The sequence below is a fragment of the Hyperoodon ampullatus genome, assembly GCF_949752795.1.
Source record: "Hyperoodon ampullatus genome assembly, chromosome: 8".
NCBI classification, from domain to species: Eukaryota; Metazoa; Chordata; class Mammalia; order Artiodactyla; family Ziphiidae; genus Hyperoodon; species Hyperoodon ampullatus.
This window is the reverse complement of record NC_136921.1, coordinates 46,495,817-46,516,641: the sequence shown is the minus strand read 5'-3', so window position 1 is coordinate 46,516,641 and position 20,825 is coordinate 46,495,817. Positions and strand designations below refer to the sequence as shown.

The window sequence follows — 20,825 nt, the reverse complement described above, 5'->3', positions numbered from 1 at the left end:
CACAAAAAATGAGTATATCTTCTCAACCTCCAGGTGAAAACCAGCTGATGTGAAAGCAATTGAAGTTTAAATCCATGATATAAACTTTGCCAGATAATTTAGACAGTTACTATCCACTCTACGTAATTGCCATCATATGGACTCAATCTAAAATCTCTTTTTAATTTTAAAGGTTAACTTTAAATCAATCATTTGTTATTATCATTTATGAACAGAAGGAGAATTCACTTCTAATATTAACAGATTCCAATGTGAGAGACCTGTCCACTTCTTAGTAAACCAGCTCTATACCTGGTAACAATGACCAGAACCAAGGTTTCTGAGAATGGACTGCCTGTGGCAATCTCCTTGTTGGCTTTACCCTGAAGCCCTATAAGGCTTTTGGTTAACAATATGGTTTATCAACTGGGAGAATTATCACTTTGAACTGGAGCAGGTCTCAGATGTATGGAAGATAATATACATGGCAAGTTGGCAACTCCCTTCAACAAAATTTTTTTTTAACTTCGTCAAACAGAGAAACTGTCTAAGTAATTGTAATGTCATGATCACTTACTTTTTTTTTTTTTTTTGCTCTTTTTTACAGAAACACACTGGGGAATGGGGCAAAACAGTCTTCGAATATCGAACACGCAAGGCCGTCAGACTACCTATTGTAGATATTGCACCCTACGATATTGGTGGTCCTGATCAAGAATTTGGTGTGGACGTTGGCCCTGTTTGCTTTTTATAAACCAAACTCTATCTGAAATCCCAGCAAAAAGTTTCACACTCCATATGTGTTCCTCTTGTTCTAATCTTGTCAACCAGTACAAGTGACCAACTAAGTTCCAGCTATTTATTTCCAAAATTTTTGGAAAAAGTGTAATTTGACCAAAAAAGAATACATTTTTTATTTTTTATATTTTTTTGCTGTTACACCAAATACACTTCAAATGCTTTTTGTTCTATTTTTTTACCAATTCCAATTTCAAAATGTCTCAGTGGTGCTATAATAAATAAACTTCAACACTCTTCCAATAACACTGTGTTACATTCTTTGAATCCTAGCCCATTTGCAGAGCAATGACAGCGCTTGCCATCAAAAGATAACCTTTCTTCTGAAATAGTCAAACATGAAATTAGAAAAGACCTTCCTGTTTCAACTACCTCAACCTGGTCAGAAACACAGATGAATTCTATAAGCCCCAGAAGATGAAAAAAATTGTATAAAATACCAAAACTTATAAATTTCACTGATTAAGTTCCTAAAATATTGGTTAAAAGAAAGAGTAGAGTGTAGTACAAGAATTTAAAGAAATATTTTTGGAGCCATAATTATTTTAATCTTGAATATCAACTGCTTTTAAAGGTGCTTTTCCTTTTTCTTGTCATTGCTGGTCAAGATTACCAATATTTGGCAAGACTTTAAAGACACATGTTCTGGTGCTAATGTACTTTCACTTTTAAAACTCTAGGTCAGAATTGTTGCCTTACGTTCAAAACACAGATGCACACCATCTGTACGTGTCTCCGGTCAAAAAGATTTCCTGGTGTGTCACTGCCGGGGACTCTTTCTCTGCAACCTGTAAAAGTCAACAACAACAACAAAAAATAAATTTTGGGGCTGCTTTTGTCACAATAACAGAGAATGTGTTGAAATTAAACTTTGTAAGCTTGTATGTGGTTGTTGATCTTTTTTTTCTTACAGACACTCATAATAAAATATCATAATAAACATTCCTGGTTTTTGTCAACTTTTCATAGATTTAAAAAATTCAAGTTTACAATCTAGTGATTTTTCTTGAAAAAAAGCATATTGAATCCTAGATCTCTGGCTTAATAATGCAAAGACTTTCAGGAATATGAGATGATATAACTCATGCTGGGAACAGAGATAATGCGCCATGGGGAATCTTGCAGATTTTTAGATCATATTTAGTGGAACTCCTTGGGGCATATTGAAAACTGAGGGCTTCTATATGACACAATCCCTGGAAACAGTAACATAGTAAATTAGGGAGTCTCCAAAGTGGTAGTAATCAGGGAGGAAATTGCTGGTAATTTAGAAGGAAGTAAGCAGGGTCTGGCAAAACAGACATTAATATTAACAACAATTGCAAGCTTAGCCTTTCTCTATCACCTCTAAACACTGCCTCATTTTCCTCTTGGGTCAGCCCCTTCTCCACCAACAAGTTTTTAATCTTTTATTTACTGCAAATGAAAATAGCATCGTCTTGCATACCTGACTTTATAGTTTGAAATGTATTCACTCTATATAATTAATAATAATAACACTTTCAAAAATAAAAATTCCATCAGTCAAATGTCAAGACTCTTAGTCTACTTATCCTCCAAGCTAGCGGCAACCAATGTTAGCAGTTTCTTGTGCATATTTTCAGAAATATTATCTATCTATCATCTATCTATCTATCTGAGTCTATTTGTGTTATGCATTAGAAATTAAATTCCTTGCAGTTTCATTTTAGACATATTCAAAGCCAGCAATATTTGGTCAAGTCTTTCTCACATTGCATCACTCTGACATTGGCTCTCCTGCCTCATCTTTCATTTATAAGGACTCTTTTAACTACATCAGCCCAGCCCCCAAATAGATAATTCAGGATAATTTCCCCATTTTTAGGTTAGTTGATTAGCAACCTTAATTCCATCTGCAACCTTAATTCCTCTTTGCCTTGCCATGTAATATAACATATTCCCAGGATCCAGGGCTTAGGATGTGGACACATTTGGGAGCTATTATTCTGCCTACTTCAACAATGATGCACAGAAGTAAGGAGAATGGTGGTGGTCAGAGCTGTAGTGAGGGCAGTAATAGCCAGGTTTCCAAAGAAACTTGGCCAGTAGTGCCAGAAATGTCATCCAGTGCCCAGTTTGTTGGTTTCACCAGGCTGCTTCTGGGGTGTGATTTTGAAGATGGCTCTGAACGTCAGCATTCCCTTCATAGCTGTTCATTTTATGAACCTGGGTTCTATAACTTGCTCTGAATTTCCCTGAACTTTCAAATAAAATCTATAAATTGAATTTCTTAAATCAGCCCAAGTTGGTTTAGGTTGTTTGCATGAATCCTAATGTTTTGGCCTGAGTAACTGGGAGAAAATTTGCCAATAGCTGAGATGGAGGAGACTGTCAAGGTAAAAGATTTGAGGAGCTAAAAGATTTAACAAGATGTGGCAAGTCAAATATAGAATGCCTATCAATCATCTAAGTAAACGTGCTGAGTTGGAAGTTAGGTATAAATCTGGAGGTCAGAAGAGAGGTCCAGGTTAGAAAAATAAATTTAGGAGTTTCAGCATATATACGGCTTTTATATCAATGGAAGTAGATACAATCATTAAATAATTGAGTATAGAAAGAAAGGAGAAACTGTATAAGAAGTGAATTCTGGGATATTTGAATACTTACAGGTTGGAGAAGTGAGGAGGAAGCAGCTAAGGAGATGGGGTAGGAATATAGGGAAACCAGGAAAGTGTAGTGACCTAGGTGTGAGAAAAAAAATGTTTGCTGTTTAGGGCTTCCCTGGTGGCGCAGTGGTTGAGAGTCTGCCTGCCCATTCAGGGGACACGGGTTCGTGCCCCAGTCCAGGAGTATCCCACATGCCGCAGAGCGGCTGGGCCCATGAGCCATGGCCGCTGAGCCTGCGCGTCCGGAGCCTGTGCTCCGCAACGGGAGAGACCACAACAGTGAGAGGCCCGTGTACCACAAAAAAAAAAAAAAGGCCACAAATTGTGTATTTTAAAAAGTAAGGTCATGTGAGGTTATAGCAATATTCCTATGTCCTATAGATGGCAAATAATGATGTAATTAAATCTTCTAATTCACAGTTATAGTATCACTTTTTTACCTCTTTGTTGATGGAAAATGGAATACAACTCTCTTTATCTTCAAGCTGGCATTTAAGCAAAAAATATTTCATTTATAAAATTTATCTTATAGGTCTTGAGGGTGAAATTTATACAGTCATAACAGCATTTTTGGAAAATGGAGAAAAGTAGGAAGAAAAATTAATTTTCCATGTCTCACACCTGTGGATACTTCCTTAAAGTCTTCGTTGTATATGCTGACATAATTATGACAAAATACACTTGTAATTTTGTATGCTGCTTATTTCATTTAACACAACACCATTTTATCCATAAGAATTTTTTTTATTTTGTTAATAATTAGGAAAAACATAGAGAAAAATAACAGTAATGGTTCCAAAGTTAGAAATAACATCAAAGTGATTGTACTTTTATCTAGTTTATATTAAACTTTTAATTGTCTGAGTTCTATCTTAGAGGAATGTACTTATTTTTAAAAGTGAATCATAAACTGTGAAAAATATTTTCTTTTCAGGCAAAACTCTCCATTGAATCATAACTCACTAAGTGAGCTTGATACAACATTGGTGAAAATATTTTATATAATGGAGCATACATGAAAGCTCTCCCTAAATCTTTATGTTTCCCAATTTACCACACCTAAGGTTTTCAGAAATTTTTGAAGAATCACTTGTTGAGTTAATGTCATAAAGAAAAAAAGGCAATCATCTATAGCCAATATTTTTTTAAACAAATTCTTATCTGACCATATTTTTCCTCCTTTTTCTTCTCACCTCTTTAAATCTTGTTCAAAAATGATTTCCCTTTAAAATACACAAAATGACTTTGGCATCTTTTAACCATATCTAACATGATATTCATTAATAGAAGAAAGGCTACCCTATGTAGTCCATAAAGTTTATAAATGGGGATTACTATATTTCACACTAGTTTAGTGATGATGGAAAAGCAATGATACACTTGCTTCAATTTTGAAAAGGAGCTACTTCATAATTAAATAGGTGGGAGAAATAATAAAAAGATTTCAGCTCTGTCTTAGATTGGGTTCCCTGGAAACAGACTCTATGGCAACTTATGTGAAGATTTACTGGGGAGTCATCTCGGGAGATACAGAAAGTCAGGTTTGGACAGAAGGAGAAGCTGACCCACATGCAACTGACATCGAGGCTTTGGGAAATCCTACAAGAAGCTCTGGAACTGAGATGGCCCTTTAGAGTTGTTATAATTCACAGTAAGAGTGAAGGGTCTGTGTAACCTTGACTCAGATGGTCATTGACTCTGATCCAGAACCTGGAAGGGGTGGGGAGTGGGAGAACCTTCTGAAAGGCAGTCTTGGTGATTGAAGGAAATTTTTAATGAGGGGCGTGGCTGTGAGTCCTCAGTAACATATTCCAGGAGCTGATGCTTTGGCTTTGAAGAGAGAATATGGGTGGAGCAACACATTATCTACTAGAAGCTCCTACTCCATGCTCAGCACTCTGCGAAACACTATAGGGAAATATAACACATGATCACTCCTTGTTAGGAATGTGTTGTCTAGAATAGATAAGTTGAACCCATATGAAATGGTACAAAAGCCTTCAGATGGTGAACAGTTAAGTGCTAAATTATGCTGAGCCAACCATCTGAGATATAGGTAGTAGATGAGAAAAGGAATTAGCCAGTGGTGATTATATTGTCATAAAAGTCTTTAAGAAGATAAAACTTGAGTTGTGTAATAAAGAAGGGGAATAATTTTGGTAAATTGTGGCAAAAAGGAAAGCCACTTTAGAGTAAGAAACAAAAAAAGAGGAGAAATCGAAGCAGGAATAATTATTCCATGCTCACAGGACAGTGAAGAATCCAGGCTACCTAAATCTATTTATTTCAACAACATTCCTGAGCAATTATTAAATGCAAGGCTCAGAACCAAGTGCTCAAAAAGGTTCAAGGAGAATGAGATTCCATGCAATTTAGAAAATAACAATGTCACGAGACTCAACGTAGTAAGTTGTATTAGAGAGATCCAAGGCACTTAGAAAGGCCCAAGGAAGGAACTGTCATGTCTGCTTGGAGGTCCTCAGGAAAGGCTATGTGAAGTATATTTGGCAACTTATATTAGCCCAGTTTCAGATGAAGCATGGATTTCATGTGGTGGTGTAAGAGATAAGGCTGGAAGTATAGTCTGGACCAGAGAGCTTAGAAGAGCCAGGTGACAGGTTTTTGTCTTTTTTTTTTTTTTTTTCTAATCTACATCTCAATGTAGACCCATATAAAGGTTTTAACTATTGGAAGGCTGTTACTTGAGGAGAGCCTTGAGGTCAAGGGAACTGTAGTGAAACAGCATCAGATTTACAGGAGATGAAGAGACACCTACTGTGGAAGAAAGAAAGATGAATCAACATTTTAGGGAAGAAGAGGATGAGACTGAAGAACCTTGGCAAGGGATCAGAACGCCTTTATTTTCAAAGACTAGACTGAGGAAAGAGTCACAGAGTGTACACATAGCTGTTGGGAAAATTAGGTTAAGAGGGGACAATGGGGACAGCAAGAGGAGGTCATCAGAAGTCAGGCAAGAGATGTTTCTATTTAACACAGAAGAACTCAGCGGAAAGTTACACAACTCCAGTCTTACTCACAGCTCTCTACGTGGCAGTTCACCATGACAGTGATTCCTTTGGAAGGGTAGCTGAACATGATAAAATGTGTGACTGATTGGAGAATACTAGGTCAGGGGCAGTTAAGTAGATTTTGAAAGTACCCTTATACAGATGGTCGATGAAATCATCTGGCTCCAGAATGAAATCATTAGGGAGCAAAACTTCCAAAGGAAAGGGGAAAAGGACAGCATGCTGTGCCTGTGGTGGGAGGGGTTATGTGGAGAAAGCATCATCAAACGTTGGATTTGGCATCCTTGGTTTTTAATGGATTAAGAAAAGGAGGGTTTAATTTTGAGGGCTGAGGTTCTGATTAATTTCAAGGGTTATGAGAAGAGAGAGGAGACTAAACAGAAGGAGGGTTATCACTTGTGCTACTGATAAAAATGATTGGGGTCTGATTTTCAAATCTTGTCTTGAATTTAAACCACCTGGAAACTGTCCTCAGTGGCATCAACAAGAGCACAGATTTGAAGGAGTGAAGGCTGTAACTGCCTGTAAGAACCCACAGGGCACAGCATTATGCAGAGAAACTTGTCAGATGTCTCAAGGAGGGGCTTGGACTGCATCTGCCTATCTGAATCTTTAGGGCTTACATTTGGACTACAGATGTCTTCAATTTTGTTGCATTTTTCTCATTAAAGTGACTAACAATTGTGGTCATTCTGTATCTCCAGCTGCCTTTCGTTATAAGATCTATCTCATAACAGTTTCAACTCTTGGGAAAATTGTTCACATTGCATTTCTACCTTCCTCTATTTATTACCATCTGAATCCACATTTTTTACTTCCCATATGTGCAGACCAATCTCTTATAGTATTGATGGCATTTAACCGTAATTGCTTATATATGTAGGCTTTTGTTACACACTCTTTAAATTGTGGTGAATCGTATTCTTAGATAAAAATAAATGCACTCATCATGTTTTTGTTTTTGTTGTTAACTTGTAAGATAGTCCCATGGTAAGGCATCGCTGTGAATTAAATATCATTTGAGGTGTTTGTTGATGGCATCAAAATCAAATCCAGCAGAGAATTAAAAGTGTACGTTGTATAGGATTATGCTTAATTAGTACAATTTCATCTTTAGGGATCCTTATTATAACAGTCTCACTGGTATCTTTGCTTAGATTGATTTTCAACCAGAATTTCACCTTTCTTCATATTTCTTTCTATTTGTCTTCTTGAGTTTAGTCATGAAAGGGCAAAAATGAGAATAAAAACTGCATTATTGCATCAAAGGAGGCTTCAGGTAATCTTTTCCAAAGTTCATGGTTACCTTTAACAACCAAATTTTGGGATCCTACAACTAAAAAATAATATTCCTAACTTTTCTCTTTCTCTCTTTTCCCCTTAAACTCCAGAGGTTCCCAGTGATCTGTTCTGGTTCACGACTCTCCTTTGACGTCCTTCTTGAGGGATCCCCTTCCCACCCAAAGCTCTAACAATTCTTTGATGTGATGGCTCACATATCTTTAGGTATAACACCCACTTTATCTCCAGAGAGTTACTCCATACACACATCAGTTACATCCTCAGCCTGTTTCCTTCTCTGTTCCCCATGTTAGTAAATGTCATCACCTTCCATCCAGGTACCTAAGAAGCCAGAAACCTGAGAATAATCCTAAATCTCTCACTGTCTCACCCTCTCACTCTTTCATCAGATTTTGTTGATTCTATGTCTTCAGTCTCTTCAAATCCCTCTCTCTTCCTCCACCCTCAGTGGCACCGACTTCTCATTCCCTGTTACTTTTTCTCCAAACTTGTTCGAACTCATCTCTCTGTTGTCAGTCTCTCTCACAGTAAAAATCCTCCCTGAGTATTGCTGCCGAGGTGATCTTTCCAATATGCAAACCACAATATGTAACTTCTTTGTTTAAAACTTCAGTATTTTGCAGTAAAGTTTCTATTGATATTTTGGATGGTTCAGATTTTGTTCAAAGGGATTGGCTTGCATGCAAGATATTCAACATCTTTGGCCCATCCATAAAATGCCTAGAATATTTCCCAACTGTTATAACCACAAATACCCTCCTCACACATTTCCAAGTGTTCTCTAGAGAGTATGTTTACACTCTCAGCTTATAACCAAAAATAGCTGCCTAAAAAAAAAAAAAAAAAAAAAAAAACTTCTTCAGAATAATTTTCAATCTCTTTAGCTTGACATACCTTCATGGTACCTCTTTCTACTTTAACTCCAAACAATCCCTTGTAGGCAGTCTACTGCCATGTCAGCCTAACTGGGATTCCCTGATCAAGCCACAGCTCTTAAGAACTGCATACCCTAATTTATGTTGCTCCTTATATCTGGTATGCCTTCATTGCTCAAGACACTGTCTTAATCCCTCACAACTCATTAAGAGAAAACCTTTTCCAGGTAGTCTTCCTTGCTCTCCCTCCTCTCCAAATCCCAGCCTACTTTAGAGGGCTCAGTTCTGTGGTTCCACTGTGCATACTCCATTTAGATCAATTATAACCATGTATTTATTCAATTCAGTTGGTATAGTGGTCTGTTTTACCCACAAAATGGTAAAATGGTAAAAACAGCATATAAAGCATGGAATGACTTCCTGTAGCATCAACTGGATACTACATTCCAAACAAAAAAATATACCAATATCCTTACATGAAATACACAAACAAAACCTGCACTCACAACAGATTCTTAGGCTATAGTGTAAATTAATCGGCCACCATTGTGAAATTGGTTTTGTTATGTGAATTTTAAGCTCCATTCTATTTTATATTTGTATCTGCAGTTTTTACAAATGATATTTTAAGTTACTCATCATCTGTTAAAATTCACAGTTCTGGAAGATCCCCAGTGTATCCTGTTCTTTCTCCTACCCGCAGATAACTTCTGGTGGCGCTATCTACTCACATTTACAGGAACTCTAAGTAAACCAATTTGATAAAATGACTGTCACTATGTTTTCCACATCCAGTGGGAAAAACAGACAGAAAGTGTATGTGAGTGTTTTCCTGCAGCTTCTTTTACACCTATTTCCTTCAGCTTCTTTTACACCTATTACACTCACTCATTTTAATATTTGTCAAATTCTGATAGATGAAATTTCATATCTTACTGTTTTGGTTGCAGTTTCATTTCTAATGACATTATATTTCTTCCACATGTTTATTGGCCTTTATATTATGACTTTCTGAATTATCTATATAGGATTTTGCATAATTTTGCTTTTTTGTACTGATTTTTAAGGGTTTTTTTTGCAAGCAAAGTATACGAAGTCTTTTCTGTCATAGTTGTTACAAAAATTTTCCCTGTTTAAACAAGCTCTTATGCATGCTCATTGAGTTTTATAATATAGATTTTAAATTTTAGAATCTGATATTTCAACATTTTACTTTATTTATATATTTGCTTTCATTACCATTCCAAGATTATTAAACTACTCAAAATAATTTATGCAAATACTACATTTAGAGGTTTTTTAAAAAGTGAAATATTCAGTCCGTTTGGGAAATGTCTTGGTTTAAGGACTAAGGAAGGAAACATTCCTTAAAATGATAAATGTCTATCAAGTAACTGTAACACCATTTATTGAATTAATGAGAATTAATTTAATTATACATTAAAAATACAATATAGACATGTATTTATATATATAAATCTAATATAGATATATAGATTCTTGTCTAAATACTCTTCTTTTACCATGGTCAGTAGATTTTTTTTTTTTTTTTTTTTTTTTTTTTTTTTGCGGTACGTGGGCCTCTCACTGTTGTGGCCTCTCCCGTTGCGGAGCACAGGCTCTGGACGCGCAGGCTCAGCAGCCATGGCTCACGGGCCCAGCCGCTCTGCGGCATGTGGGATCCTCCCGGACCGGGGCACGAACCCGTGTCCCCTGCAACGGCAGGCGGACTCTCAACCACTGCGCCACCAGGGAAGCCCCGGTCAGTAGATTTTTATTATTTTTTTCATATCTAATAGGAAGAGTGACCCATCTTTACTCAGCATTTCTGTTTTGGGGGGGATTCCTTATCACTTTTCTTGCATAATTTTGATTCCAACGAGCTTTAAAATGGTTTTGTCATGTCCCATGCTTTTAAGATCCTACAGGGATTTTAAGTAAGATTGTACTAAACCTATATTTTAATTTAGGAAAAAGAATTACATTTTTCAAATACTGAGTTTCCCTATGTGAGAAAAAGGCACAATTATGCCCATTTTATCTTATTTTACATACCTTGGTCAAAAGTTATAATTTTTTTTCAATCAGGTTCTATAAATGTCTTAACATGTTAGGTTCTTAGTGTTGTATGTTGTTATTGCCTTTGTGGATAGAATCATTTCTTCTGTTATGTTTTCTATCTAGTAATACGAATAGAAACAGTAATCATAATACAATAGTAATAATGACATGTGCTTCATGTTAGTACATAAATCAACTATGAATATTCTCTAAATATACTTTTCCAGTTACACAGTAGATATTTTCTCATCATTCATTCAATGAATGTATTTTGAACAAACACAAATATCAAGCAGTATGTTGGATCCTTGTAAAGAGCCCCTGCCCTTATAAAAAATACAATTAATAGAGAAGACTAAGACTAATCAAATAATCATACAATCATAGAAAGCATCATAATTTGTGCTATAAGGAAAAAATACAAGGTGCCAAGAAAACTTATAACGGGGGATGTTATCTGACCTGGGAGGTAGTGAAGGGTGAGGACTCTAGGAGGATTTCACGAGGATGCAGCATTGAACAGAGCTCTAAAAGATGAGCACTAGTAAACTGGGCAAAAGAAATGCAAATGCAGATGGTCTTTGACAGGATGGAGAATCTGGTTTAAGAAATGGACAGAAATCCATTGTGTGTGAAGCAGAGAATAAGGCAGATGGTGGCAAAATGAAGCTCGAGAATTAGGCAGGAAGTCAGGTCATGCCAGAGCCTCATAAGATTTAAGTATTTTTGTCTTTATCCTAGAAGCTACCAGTGAAGCTTTTTAAGGATCTGTGTGTGTGTGTGTGTGCGTGCATGTCTGTGTGTTGTGTTGGATGGTGGCGGAAAGTGAGGTGACATATTCAGGTTTATATTTCAGATTGATCGCTCTGGTTCTCCTGGGAGTAATGGATGAGAAGAGGGTAAGAATGGATGCCTAAAAACCTTTTAGAAGGCTATATTGAAGGAGCCCAGGTGAGAAATAATGATAATGTGAACTAGGATAGTGGCAGTGGAGGTAGAGCGAAGGGTATGGCCATAAGGAACATTTACGAAGCAAAATTGAAAATACTTAGCAATGCCAGGGTTCTGGCATTGTAAGTGAGAGAGAGAGACACGAATGACTACCAGGTTTCTGGCCTAATTGGATGAATGATGAGGCCCTTGCCTGACATAGGGAACACAGAACATAAATCAGCTTTGAGATATAAGTATCGTAATTTTTTGAAACATAATGAGCTACTAGTACTTCTGAAATCCAAATGAAGATGGTGAGTTAAACATTTACGCATGCATTTCTTGAGCTCCCAGGAAAGATTTAGGTTGTGTATATACATTGGAGCTATTGACATTAGATACAAATGACATGGATAAAGCCGGTGATGAAAGAGTATTGAGTGTGAGGGTAAAGAGAAAAAGACTGGTCCCTGGGGAATGCTGACCTTTACATACTGAGTAAAATGATCATTGATAAACGAGACTGAGAAGAAAAGCTGCTCTTGGGTAAGCCAGCCAGTCTGATAAAAAAAAAAAAAAATCATCCTACTGGCATGCCCCACGCTCCATAGGCTTTTGGTTGTCTTAGCAGCATCATTGCCTTGGTTTGCCACTGTTGGACCTCAGCCCCAAAATCAGCTTTTAAGAGATTATTCTTAGTCTCTCCTAAAAGTTTCATAATTTCAAAGAGAAGTGTTATCTTGAGATGTTCTTTTTTCATGGTGGGATAGGAACTCTATGTGAGGTGGTTCCAATGATTTTTGTTTTCCAGATTTTTCTTGCACTTGCTTTCTGCCATATAACAACACTGATGTGAGAAGAAATGTTCTCTACAATTTCTTTGAATCTTTTTTTAATTTAAAATAAGTTACATTGAAACTGGCTCATTTGCCAAATTTTGTGTTAGGAGTCTGGGACTTTTTCGGCCTTGTCTGTGTTTTCTTTGCTATTTTTCTTCCTTTCTGTTCATTTGGGGAACTTTCATTTGTATTTTTAATAAAGTAATAATAAATTAATGTCACCATCCTCCCCAGCTGCAGATTATTTCACTTTTGATGATGCAGAGTTTGGGGTGTGTGTTGGACGTGACGGAAAGAAGTACACTCATCTAATGAAACCTACAGGTCTGGAACAAAGGCGAGAAATTTCAGGGATTCTGGAATGGTCTGGGACAGCCTTTTATTTGTAACATTCCTGAGGTTCAAATAAGAAGTGGTATTTCTATAGTTGAAAATTATTAGTGCTTTTGACTTAAGAGAATCACCACGTATTTCTGGCTCATCTAGCTGAACTTGTACAACTTGTATAGGTTGGACTTGGAGGAAGTGTTACTACAAACAAAACTCACAAATCTTTAGGTATATACATATTCAAATATTCAAAATCAAGACGTGGAGCTCAAATAATAAGCAATTTGGGAGAAAACAATATTGTGAAATAAATATTGAAGGTAAAACTCTGAAAACATTTAGGCTAAATTCATATGTGATACACTGAGACATACGTTTTATTATCACAGTTTATTCAACCATGAAAAATAAGTTGCTTTTCTCTTGTTATCAATAGTCAGTACCCTGAGATTTTTAAGGGCATAGTGAGTGATAATTAGTGTCGTGTTGCCTTTGTGAGTGATGCTGCAGATTGATTTTCTTTATAAGCCAGTATCTACATGATGAAAGGTATTTGTTGTTTTACCTTTTAAACAAATGGCAAACAAAGAATACCACAATACCTAACTTTTCACTACTGAAAATGAAATGGATCTAATATGTTCAAAGGAATTCCACGAAACGAAAACCATTGACATGACAAAAGCGTGCATTTAATTCAATGCTTTGCAGAGATACATCACTAAAGTTGTGTGCATGGCTTGTCCTTTGGGATGGTCCCAGCTGTTTATTTTCAAAGAAAAAATAAAAATCGAGCCAACAAATGCAATTAAGGAAAAAAAATCCTTGAGACATAAGGGGACCTACATGTTCTAGTCTAAGAAACATGCAAGTATTACAAAACATTCCAGATACAGTATGACAGATGAACAGTGAACAGGCATTGGAACAATGCTCCTTCTTTCAGAAACGGGAAGTGTAACAGTTATGTTTTCACAAATGGTATTGATGAAACCATCTTTATTTTTAAAGAATTTTATAGAAGGAATTTTAGCACCATCATTAAAGGAAAAATAATAATACATTTTAGCCCTGCCTATCTCCAGTCTTGGAATAATCACAGAAGCATAGCACCTTTTAGTATCTAAAATATAAACAAGACTAGTAAGTCCATCCCAGCTTGTAGAGATGAGGTAGCTCATGCTAAGAAATGTTGGGTCATTTTTCCTATGAGAGTTCAAAGGCCAAATGTTCTAATTCCAATCATCAGATTTGATTAGAATCAGCTCCACAACTCTGAGTTTCTAAATCTTTTTCTTCATTATAGGTCTCAGGAAGATGAGATTGTACATGTGGAGGACTCTCAACTTTGGGTCCTGAACATTTGTTTTTAAAGTTATGTGGAAATTATTTAGCATTCTATGTTTTCTTAAACAAGAAAGTTCAAATGTATTCAATGGTATACTCATTTAACTTCTGCCTATATTGATAGATCGAGTCAAGAGGGAAAGGTAGCTTTAAATTTGAATGAGAAAGAAGTCTAGATTCACCACACTTTACAAAAATTTAGGATTGCTTTTTTTTTCAGAAATTCCATTGAATATATACTATTTTAACATTCCATTTAAGACAGTGAGAAACTGATATTTTTTTCATGGTTCCCTTTAAAGAGTCTCCATGTTAGTTATACAATATCAAGACATGCATGTGGGTTTCAATCACAAGGATAAACATTTTGCTTTCATTTTTAATTGATAATCTGGAAATGAGAGGTCACAAAGGGCACTACTTTCTATTTTTCCAACTGCAGCCACGTGAAATAAACATGCATTGTGGTTTTACATACCCCACTCTTTAAGCTATCTGCCAGGAAGAAAGATTTTCTTATAAATACTAAGCAACTTTGTCATTACATTGAAATAAATTGAAGAAAATGGAGATTTATTTATTCAAACAGTTTACTTTTTTTAAAGGTTGTCATTGTCATTGATCATCTTAAACCTAAACTGCTTATTGAAAAATAGTTTAAATCAATTAAAACTTGAGGATTGTAAGTAAAATAAATATTCTGAAGGATAAGGAGGCCAGGCACTTAAGACCATATATACAATGCTGATGCAGGATCAGCCATTACTTCAAGAGTCTCAGGATCAGCTTCAAACAGTCAAAGTCCTGTGAATGGTGGTGGTCATTGAGGGTCGGGGTGGTGCTCATTGTCGATGTATCTCGGCCTGCTTCACACAAAACAAACTGGCCCAACTTCGATGCCAAATTCTTGGTCTGTACTGCCGACATCCACAGGGGCAAGATCTATAATGGGCAAGCGTGCCACATTCTGTGTTCTATATTCAAAGATGGTCTTGCCCACATTTCCATTTCGTTTCTGGAATTAAGTGGTACAATGGGTTAACAGCATATACAAATTACTCCAAAGATTTGGACAGCAACTTCCAAACCAGTTTTTATAAAGTAAAAGCAATGATTTTTAGAGCACTATTTAAAAGTAAGAGCACTGCTAACATAAAGTGAGATACTGGCATAACTGGCAGGCATTTCTCTCATTCTTCAAATTGAGAAAATGACTTTTTTTTTTTTTTTTTTTTTGCGGTACACGGGCCTCTCACTGTTGTGGCCTCTCCCATTGCGGAGCACAGGCTCCGGACGCTCAGGCTCAGTGGCCATGGCTCACGGGCCCAGCCGCTCCGCGGCATGTGGGATCTTCCCCGACCGGGGCACGAACCCGTGTCCCCTGCATCGGCAGGTGTGCTCTCAACCACTGCGCCACCAGGGAAGCCCGACCTTTATTTTTTTGCAGCTTCCCAAATGGTCACTAACAATATAAATTATGAAAGCCTTTTTGATTTTCACAAGTGAAACCATAATTCATCATTAAATATTTTCCTTTTTTATATCTAGATATGCAAGGGGGAAGACATATAAATCAGTGAAAAATATACGGTAAATCAGATTGATTACATATTTTAGAATCAGGAAATCATAAGCATGGAATTGAGATTAAATAAACTAAGTAACTTGCAGGAGAACCAAAGTGAGTTTGCAAAAGAGCTGCAAGGATCCAGTCCTTTATTGTTTTGTATTAAAACCTCTACTGGTATTTCACGTACTAACACACATTCAAACTTATGCTAAGGAGCAACTATAAACAAACTGCTGTTGTGTTTATATACAGGGTAAAAATGCCCCCACCTCTAGTGCCAGGACAGCATTTTTAACAAAATGATTTTTTTTTCAACCAGATCAATATGGATCAAAAGTACTTACAGAGCAGGTATCATGAAGAACTACGTATCTGAATCTAGCGTTTCCCTCTGCTTTGATTTCTAAGTCATTTGACCCTTTGAGAACCACAGCTTTCTTGAAGTTCTTAGCTTGATCATCCATGTATCCTACACTGTTTTTACAGATGTAAGTAATGTTCTGGGAGGCTTCTTTCGATAAAAGGCGCAAGAAGGTCATTTGTGTAATGGCTGCATTAGGTGACTGGTGGTCTCCATAAACAAACTAGAAAAACAAAAAGAGTCTTTGTAATACGTGTCTACCCCTCTTGAGTTCCTATGGTTGGACTAATAAAATTGGCACAAGACAGATTAACAGGAGAAAAAGAAACAACTTTAAATCAGGACACAGAGGTCTCACAGAAATGGGACCTAAGAAGTGGCCAAAGCAGGCAGCTTTTATACTTTTTAGACAAAAAAACCCCCAATAAATTTGAGAGGAATTGACAGGACGAAGAAACCTAGGTTTGGGTATGTAATTGGTAAGGAATTTAAAGTTTGGGCTTGGGTAGTAAATTAATAAGGAAGTAACAAGGTTTGTTTATACAGGCTTCTTGGCTCTAAATTCCCTGTCTCTGATGATAAAAATGTCTTTCTGTCCCCCAGTACAGGGACGGCACCTTTCACAAGGGAGATTTATTTTATGCTTTCGGGGAGACAGAGAGCAGGGGCAAAGTGTCCCTCCTGCATCAACTGTGACTTAAATAACTTTAATTCAAAATAATCAACATGCCACTGAATCATATTTTGGAGCGGCCTGCCCTGGGCCCCAATATATGTAATACTGATTAGTTTTATAGTGGGGTGTGTGTGTGTGTGTGTATTGATTTCAGACAAATTAATTTTGAAGAGTATTACTTCTTTTGAAGAGTATTATTCTTTCATATAACAAGATATTATACCTATATACATAAAAATATCTTAAAATTTCTATGAATATTCACAAATAAGAAGCTTTGTCCTTACTATCCCAAACAAGTGGTGATGAAACCAAATATAATTATAACTCACCAGAGAAAGTTTAAGTATTTTTAAGTTTGCTTCTCTATTTGTTTAAAAAAAAATCTTGAATATTACTTTTTAGAAGAAGTTATATACTTGGGCATAGGTTTGGATATTGAATCATGTAGCAAAAATAACTCACTGTTTTTATTGTTAATTATAATAAGAATTAGGACTTAACTATTGGTATAAAATCTTTTTTAACCCGACTGTTATATACTTGTAGGAAATATGAAGTACGAGTTTTCCATTAGCTAAAACAAATAATCAAAAATAACTTCCTACAGGATATTTCCTACACATCTTCTACTTTGAGCTTTATTTTCAATGCTCCTATATGAGCTTTTTACATAATATGTTAACTAAATTACATTTCACTTAGGTATATTTAAATTAAAAATTTTTCCTTTTCGTTAAATAATGGTAGATTCTAGTATATCCTGCATATACCCATAATGTCCTCCTACTATATTTATTATGAACAGGAGCTCTGAGAAAAGGTCAGGAGCAGAGTTGAGAAGAAAATTTCAGAGTTAGGCTGCCATAAAGAGATCTGGAATAGAATTAGAATCTAAACACTGGACCATGAAAGAAACATAGAGGGGACTAGACTCAGAAAAATATCAATACAATTTACATAATCATAAACATGCCTTAAGTTTAAATAATACTACAAGGTTTGCAAAGTGATTCAATCATTAAAAATAACATTATAGTAATTATCTGATATTTATCCATAACTTACCAAATACTAGACACTATATTAAGCACTTTATATACACACCAAAACTATGAGATAAATATTATTGCCCTCACTTTAAAACTGAAGCTCCGAAAGGTTAAGTGACTTCCTAAGGTCCCAAAGTTAGTAAGACATCCAGGTATGAGTCACCTAGGTCTCCTGACGCTAAGTATACTTCCTGTCTTCCAACTATGGCAAGATCCCTTCAACTCTACTCCACAGTCAGTGTCATATGCATTAAAGGAGCTAATATGAAAAAATAATTACTTTTGTACATTCCATCAATGGGAAAATTATCATTCAAAATTTATGTTAATTTAATCCATAGTAATGTTTATGCAATGATACTACAGTTGTAACTAATGAGAATATATCACTTCAAAATAAACCCAGTCAAAAAATAATAGCACAGTCCTAAATAAATACAATAAATAACGACAAGCAATGAATACAATTTTAAGTAAACATATTAAATTACCTGAGATCCTCTATTCATATCAAGACCATACCAAACAGGCTTATTATCAGGAGATTTGCTGGCCCACCAGGTTTTACGTGGTACACTGGATGGGTTTGCTGAAATACATGTTTCTCCTGTTTCCATGTTGCAGTAAACTTTGATTGCATCTTCAACAGATCCCTGGTTAGGATCAATCCAGTACTCACCTATTTTCCAAAATATAAATATTTGCTAAATAAAAAAGAATTTCAAACATGATTATGAGTCTCTAAAAGAATTAACAGAGGGTTTGAAAATATGAACTCATTGATTAAGGACTCTTTGAAGAGAGAATCGCAGTTAAAGAAACACTCTGCAGCTAAGGAAAAAGTAACTGTTATGAATTTGGGCCCTTTCTACATGCCAGGCACCTCGCCAAAAGGTGCCTAAGGCTCAAAACACAAATGTGAAGAAAATATCATTGTACCCATTTTATAAATGAGAAACTATACCCATTTTACAAATGAGAAATTATACCAAAAAGAGAGAATCCACAGTAAGTAAGCAGCTTTGCCAAAATGAACGTGTTCCCACTTAATTTGTAAAGCCAATATTTTAAAACAAATAATAATGGAATGTAATAAAATAATGTATTCAAAACTATGAATAAAGTAAGTAAATGAGTCAAACTACAATTAGAATGCTATGAATTATCTCATTGGCCTTATTTAGAATTGATCTCATGTAGAAGAGATCCTTGAAGCAGGCTATACCAAGATAGTGCTTGGTGCTAGAGATAGTCAGTAAACACACAAACTAATAAATTTTTGTGCATATATGTCTATGTACACATCTTTGTGTATATTTTGTACATATATAAAATATATGTATATATATTACATGTATATTTATATACGTATATATAAATATATATCATTTATATAATAGTATATGTAATATATGTGTAAAATATATAAATATATGTATGTATATATAAAACATGTATAAAATATATAAATATATGTATGTATATATAAAAATATATATAAACTATGTATGAAAAACTGCATTTTAAATGAAATGAAGGGGCATTTATTTGGTGGTAGGATGTAAGGTATAGAGTTAGTAATTGAATTGCCTATTCTGCAAAGGTAACAATTTTAGCTATCCCTGTCAATATCATTTCAAAGTTAACTGAAACTCTTAAGCATTTCATAGCTCATTCCTATGGCCTAGGATCTTTCTTTTCCAGGTCTTATTAGATTAATCAAAATGATAGAATTTTGCAAACTTCAGGCATGGTATATACAACTAGAGAAAAAGACTATTTAATTCCAAAATATTTTATAATATAACTATAACATAATCCTGCAGCAGAGATTACTGAAGTGTGGTTTGTAGAACAGTAAATGACATGAAAGGAATTCCATATTTGAATAAATCTGAGAAACAAAATGTATACTTTATTCTACTCTTGATGATCCAACTATATGGTAGCATATTAAATCCCTGAGAATTACTGAGGTAACCAAATATATTTAACCTTGCCTAAGCAAGTATTTTGGACATTTATATCACCACAAAATTATCAATATTTTAAGACTTCTGGATGTAAATGGAACTACCACTGTGAAATTGGATCGTGAATAGGTTACGTCCTCTATTAAAGCACTTAGCTTCTCAAGCCCTAATTTTTCATATCATTGGCCATCCCCACCACTAAACCACAAACTCTGTGGCTGTCCACCATTTTATCTCTTGTGTCTATCACTAAATAGAAAGTAAATAAAATATTTTGGAATGCATTGGAGAATTACACATCAGAAGCAATGAGCTTTGCTCCAATGGGCAGCTGTCTACTCACCGCTCTGCTTTGCAGAATGGCAAAGCTTTAAGTCATCACAAGTTCGGGCTGGGTGCTTTCTAGAGCCATCAGGGCTGCGCATGGTTTCGATCTGACTACTGAGTGACTTCAGGGTAGCATGCACCCCTGGGTCCGTTTTGTTTTTGTCATCAGGAGCTGCCTGATCTTCAGTAAACTCTGGAAGTGGATCTGGCATGCTCTCATCATAGTGTCCCATGATATCCCCAAGAGCAGCTGTAAGGTGGCCAGGGGGACCCGGAGGGCCAGGGGGACCAGGCTCGCCAGGAGGACCCTAATTTAAAAAAAATTGGAAATACATTTAACACATTTTTTTGGTTTTTGTTTTTCTATTGGACGCAAAGGCATGGATGGGACTTGGTGCAGAGAGAGTTAAAATGCAACACCCCAATGTGATGGTACCAGGGAGATCTGTGACTCATGCCCTTTTTAAACTAGATGGTTCTGGCCTGCGAACCTGTAACATTCCAAGGGTGAGAAATGATGCATAATTGCTTTTCAGGCAACATATCTGCAAGTTGGCATCTGAGGTAAATAAAGAGCAAAGCACAAAATATTTGTTTTGATGTTTACCCTTGAAGATGCGATACATTTTATGTTAAGAATATATAGATATGCACACTCATTTCCGAACTATTCTGGGCAAGGCACAACTAAGATGTTTTAAAAGGATTTATGGACAGAAGCTGAATGAGGATACGCAGAGGAGTTG

The 20,825-nt window shown here is 35.8% G+C and overlaps 1 protein-coding gene across 1 annotated transcript in view; it reads left to right on the top strand.

Moving 5' to 3' along the window:
- COL3A1 (collagen type III alpha 1 chain) overlaps positions 1-1,719 on the top strand; it is a gene marked incomplete at its 5' end in the record, with an annotated part of 38,848 nt that extends 37,129 nt beyond the window's left edge. The window contains one exon of the mRNA XM_079710691.1: positions 587-1,719. Coding sequence (XP_079566817.1) covers positions 587-733 — 147 coding nt within the window. The 3' untranslated portion in view covers positions 734-1,719. The remainder of the gene's footprint in view (positions 1-586) is intronic.
- Between the last annotated feature and the right edge of the window lie 19,106 nt (positions 1,720-20,825).